We start from the raw sequence: 5,000 nt of genomic DNA, 5'->3' as shown, positions 1-5,000 counted from the left end.
CAGCGTCTTCTTGATGCTGTGTGTTCGAAACTTTGGGTTCTTCTAAGACCGGTTCAGTTCACACTGAGATCACACGACCCCACACAGGGGGACTGGTTTAAAAACATTGTCATGCATTGCAGTGATGTTAAGTGCATAAACACGGGTGTAATAAAGAACGTTAAACTTACGAGGTTTTGCCGCTCCCTGTCGCTCCCATGATGGCGTTCAGTCCCGTCTTCATGATGCCACTAAAATAAAGCAGCAGTGAACAAGTAATCGGAGTGTGACAGTCGAACCCTGGTGATCGGACAACCTCATGCTCTCCGTAACTGTTAGTCCTGCGATGTGTTTTGCTTTATGATGTTAATACAAACATTTATGCCCCTACAAAGCACTACTGAAATATAAAGCTCTATTTAAAAGGCAGTGAACGAGCCGGGTGGGCACGGTGGCTTAGTGGTTAGCACGTTCGCCTCACACCTCAGGGTTGGGGTTCGATTCCCGCCTCCACCTTGTGTGTGTGGAGTTTGCACGTTCTCCCCGTGCCTCGGGGGTTTCCTCCGGGTACTCCGGTTTCCTCCCCCGGTCCAAAGACATGCATGGTAGGTTGATTGGCATCTCTGGAAAATTGTCCGTAGTGTGTGTGTGTGTGTGTGTGTGAGTGAATGAGAGTGTGTGTGTTCCTTGTGATGGGTTGGCACTCCGTCCAGGGTGTATCCTGCCTCGATGCCCGATGACGCCTGAGATAGGCACAGGCTCCCCGTGACCCGAGAAGTTCGGATAAGCGGTAGAAGATGAATGAATGAACGAGCCGGTAATGAGTGATTGTTTACACCGGTGTGTGTGTGTGTGTGTGTGTGTGTGTGTGTGTGTGTGTGTGTGTGTGTGTGTGTGTGTGTGTGTGTGTGTGTGTGTATTACAGCAGCCTATTTATCTGCCCCCAGCCTCCTCAGCCCTATCCAACACACTACCAGGCTTTTCACACACGTACTGCACAAGGACACAATTCATATATTACTTAATTATCTGAGCTCATTTGAGGACCGTTTAAATGCTAACAAATATTAGTATCTGGATTTAATCTGTATTTAAAATGGAAAAAGGTTGTGATCTAGACTTGAATTTATAAACTACTTAAACCACTTATGATAGACAAAGAGCTGATCCTGTAAGCATCGTCCTGTTGCTGTTAGCACTGACCTGACATCTTTCAGGATCTCTCTCTCAGCTGCTCTCTTACGGCAAGGCCACCGGCTCTCTCTCACAACATAAGAGATGTTCTGGAAGGTCAAAGTCGGTCCCGGGACTTTCACGATTTCTTTCTCGCCTGCACGCTCTCTCAGAGATGACAGATCCATCATGTGAAGGAAAAAAAGAAACGTAAAGATAAACAGAGGACGTAGAGAACAAGATGTAAGTCAGAGAGATTTCCAAATCAAATCAGATGTCAACTAAAGCTGTTGACTTCTGCATGAACTGGACAAAGTCCAGTCTGTATTACATACTGTTTCATAAGGTTGTGTGATATAAAGGAAATCACACAGGAGGAGATAACGCCTGAACTTTGTAATACGACTGAGACAGAAGTTATGTTTAGACATCAGAAGTCAGCGTCAGGATCGGCGTCTGGGTGGTGCGATGAAGCCGTGATTCTGTTACCATTATTCTGTAGTCCAATAAAACTGCAGCGTCGTCTTCTAGCTTGCTGATGTTTGATGTCTGGATTCTCAGCTCGTCGCTGGTCAGACGGCATGGGTTCATTTTCTATAACAGCAGCTCTGGCAATAGTTCTGGCTGTTATTGTTACAGTATCATCGATTTCTATAGTAACACTGAGACATACAGTAATGCTCCACGTAAAAAAAGCGGGGAAGTCGTGGCCTAATGGTTAGAGTCTGACTCCTAACCCTAAGGTTGTGGGTTCGAGTCTCGGGCCGGCGATAGCACGACTGAGGTGCCCTTGAGCAAGGCACCGAACCTCCCCAACTGCTCCACGGGCGCCGCAGCATAAATGGCTGCTCACTGCTGTGTGTGTGTGTGTGTTCACGTTGTGTTTGTGTTCACTGCTGTGTGTGTGTGTGTGTGTGCACTTTGGATGGGTTAAATGCACAGAACGAATCCTGAATACGGGTCACCGTACTTAGCTGTACGTCACGTCAATAGTGAGATAATATACGCAACAAAAGACCTAAATGTGTTCGATACGTTTTTTGAGAAGTAACTCAGTGGCATTCTGTATTTGGTGAGAAGTTCAGTGATGACATCATCCACTCCTCCTGTATATATCACTATATATACTGCTATGAACTTCTGCTTAGATTCTCACTGCATTTCATTGGCTTTGTACACGATGACGATAACGTTTAATCTAAGCTAATGCTATCATTTGTCTTGCCTTTAGTGACATACACACATCAACATTGTTCAACATTTTCTTTATTTTTTATACACAAGAAGTTTATAACGTCAGTCGTGTCTAACACTAGATCACTAGTGGGTGTGGCTTAAGGATCTATCGGCTCTGTGATTCTCCCCGCCCACATCGGACTCCTGGCGAATCACAGTGGGATCTGCGGCTCAGTGTCCGGATGTGAAGCCGCACGGTTTCCTGGATTCCACGCCTGTAACCGTATGATGGCGAATGAGAGCCGAGACACGCAGGTAAAGGCGGGACATGTGCGTGTTTATGTGGTGAATCTGAGCGAATTGCAGCGGTGTTGAGACACAATAAGGCGGGGTTTAGAGTGTAACTTGTTTTCATGAGCCGCTCGTCTCGCCGTTCTGCGCGTCGCCGTTTTGTTTTGTCAGCCGGTGGAGTTCATGCGCCATGCAGTCGGAGGTCTGACGGGGAAAAAGCTAGCAGCTGTGGATCAGGCGGGATTCGGTTATTCAGCTCGGAGTGAACAGTAACGTGTTAGCTGACTTATAACACAAAAGTCGGTGAATAATTATGGAGGAGAAGAAGGAGGAGGGCGAGGCGGAGATCCAGGAGCACGGACCCGAGCACTGGTTCTCCAAATGGGAGCGGCAGTGTCTGGCTGAGGCCGAGCAGGACGAGCCGAGCGAAGAGGAGCCGGAGCAGAGCCGGCAGAAGCTGTGGCATCTCTTCCAGAACTCAGCCACGGCGGTCGCGCAGCTTTACAAAGGTCCGACACACATAAGTAGCTGATCTGTGCATGCTATGTTATGCTAAGCTATGCTAAGTGAGTTAGCCTGCTAGCTAAACAAAGGGCACCAGGCTCGGCTAGCCTGCCTTGGTAACCTCCTACAACACGCCGAGACAAAGCTGCTTTATGACCGCTTAATGACCCAGACATTGCGCTCGGGTCTGTTCGTGACGGCGTTACGGATTTATTTCCCACTGTATCCACACTGAAGGTCGCTTTAGCTAGTCGATATAAAACCTAGCGTGTTACCTCAGGCTAGCTAGCTGTATGCTAACACCGTCTCTAATTAGGCGGCTCGTTATTAGCGCACTTTAACTTGTACGTTTTTTACTTTTTTTTTTGTTAAATCTACATTTCGATAGTCGCGTCAATAAAACACGTAACAACCGAAATGTTTTTTGTTTGTTTCTTTTTCTGACGCCTATGATTTGGTGAAACAAAATGGCGAAGTCCTGGGAGGAGTTCCTGAGGGGGAAAATAACTTCACACGGTTTACAGCCCCAAGCCTGTGCGTTCACGTCGCCTTCCCTTTACTGTGAGCTGGAACACTAACACCAAAAACTAATGGCTGTGTTTCTAAACAGAAATCCACCTCATGCCAATGAAGCGTTGGGTTAAAGAAATGCTAAGACACAAAATGGCGAAGGAAGGTTTATAGGCAGCCAGCTGAGTTGTTGTGCTTGTGATTCCGTGCAGCTTCAGGACGCCGCTCACTATCTGTTCTGCTCCTCTTCAGGGGTAAATGGGCTACTTTTAGGATCATTGCTCCCTAACTGAGTGTCCATGTGAACTTGTGTTGGCTCACTGTCCTGTTTACACGAAGCGAAATCTGATCAAAACTAAACCTTCTACTCCCAACAAAATGGCGTCTTCCTCTTGGATATCAGATTGTATCAGATTTACAGTTTTATTGTTATTACTTGGTAAATGTGCACATTTATTGTGAACAATGTGAACTTTTGTTTGGTTTTGACAGCTTTGTGTCCCCTGTCCAAACCCCTAACACGCACTGCTCCTTACACAAGTGCCCTACAGTATACTGACACACTAATGAGCCCTATGTAGTGCACTAGCTCTTCAGTCAGGGGACATTTATCTCATTAACGTTAACAGACAGGGGAAATGATGACACATGATGTTTCTGGGAAAGTAAAAGAGTTTCCTGTCATTATCTTTTTCTTACAGATCGAGTATGTCAGCAACAGGGGCTTTCTCTGTGGGTCCCTTTTCAAAATGCTGCTACTGCCGTCACCAACCTGTATAGAGGTATGTTGTGTCCACAGGACGGTGTCCGATGTGTTCATGGTGTAAGAGACAAAACCGTGACTGTACGTGCGTGTAAAGACGTGTACGACAAACCACACGTCACAAGATTTCTTGGGTCACGTGCCGAGAGGTGGTTCTGGGACACGTACTCGACGATAAACTATGGCGATTCTGATCGAGTCGGAATTTTGTTGTTGAAAATGTTTGTGCATTTTGATGCTATGAGCAGAAAAAGTCAACTGTAACAATCAATGCCAAATGAATATGAATCTAAAATGATTGACAGGTTTGTTTCAAACTGTCAGAGCATCAGCTGGCATCACATAACTAACCGGTGGTGCGTTTGGAAAAGTGCGTCACATTGAAATTCCTACGTGTCTTCTGGGGATGGTCTTTAATATAAAAAAATAGAATAATAAACACCGGGAACAGCTGCAGAAGTTAACGCTGCATCACGTCTTACCTTTAAATAAGTTCTACACTTTAGACACGTTAGATAAGTCGGAGAAGTCGACCGTGTAATCTCTTGTCTCAAAAGCAGCACTTGATGTGCTGTCCTCGACTTCTGTCCCTTTTCATGGGGAA

General features: G+C 46.1%; 2 protein-coding genes across 5 annotated transcripts in view; one reads left to right on the top strand and one right to left on the bottom strand.

The window, feature by feature from the left end:
• abcg2b (ATP-binding cassette, sub-family G (WHITE), member 2b) overlaps positions 1–1,492 on the bottom strand; it is a 7,305-nt gene extending 5,813 nt beyond the window's left edge. For 2 of the 3 annotated variants that reach the window (XM_027142767.2, XM_027142757.2), the window contains exons 1-2: positions 1,183–1,492; positions 171–230 (exon numbers count right to left, since the gene is read on the bottom strand). In XM_027142767.2, coding sequence (XP_026998568.1) covers positions 171–230; positions 1,183–1,343 — 221 coding nt within the window. In that variant the 5' untranslated portion in view covers positions 1,344–1,492. The remainder of the gene's footprint in view (positions 1–170; positions 231–1,182) is intronic. The other variant, XM_027142748.2, reaches the window with a different exon arrangement.
• A 1,152-nt stretch (positions 1,493–2,644) lies between these two features.
• zgc:77849 (telomere attrition and p53 response 1 protein) overlaps positions 2,645–5,000 on the top strand; it is a 10,075-nt gene continuing 7,719 nt past the window's right edge. Inside the window, exons 1-2 of one of the 2 annotated variants that reach the window (XM_027142981.2) lie at positions 2,645–3,128; positions 4,335–4,415. In XM_027142981.2, coding sequence (XP_026998782.1) covers positions 2,933–3,128; positions 4,335–4,415 — 277 coding nt within the window. In that variant the 5' untranslated portion in view covers positions 2,645–2,932. Of the gene's footprint in view, positions 3,129–3,572; positions 3,685–4,334; positions 4,416–5,000 lie in introns of those variants that run through there. The other variant, XM_047802884.1, reaches the window with a different exon arrangement.

The sequence above is a fragment of the Tachysurus fulvidraco genome, chromosome 18 (genome assembly GCF_022655615.1).
Source record: "Tachysurus fulvidraco isolate hzauxx_2018 chromosome 18, HZAU_PFXX_2.0, whole genome shotgun sequence".
Taxonomy (NCBI): domain Eukaryota; kingdom Metazoa; phylum Chordata; class Actinopteri; order Siluriformes; family Bagridae; genus Tachysurus; species Tachysurus fulvidraco.
Note: the sequence above shows the minus strand (reverse complement) of the source record. Positions and strands in the feature narration are given on the sequence as shown.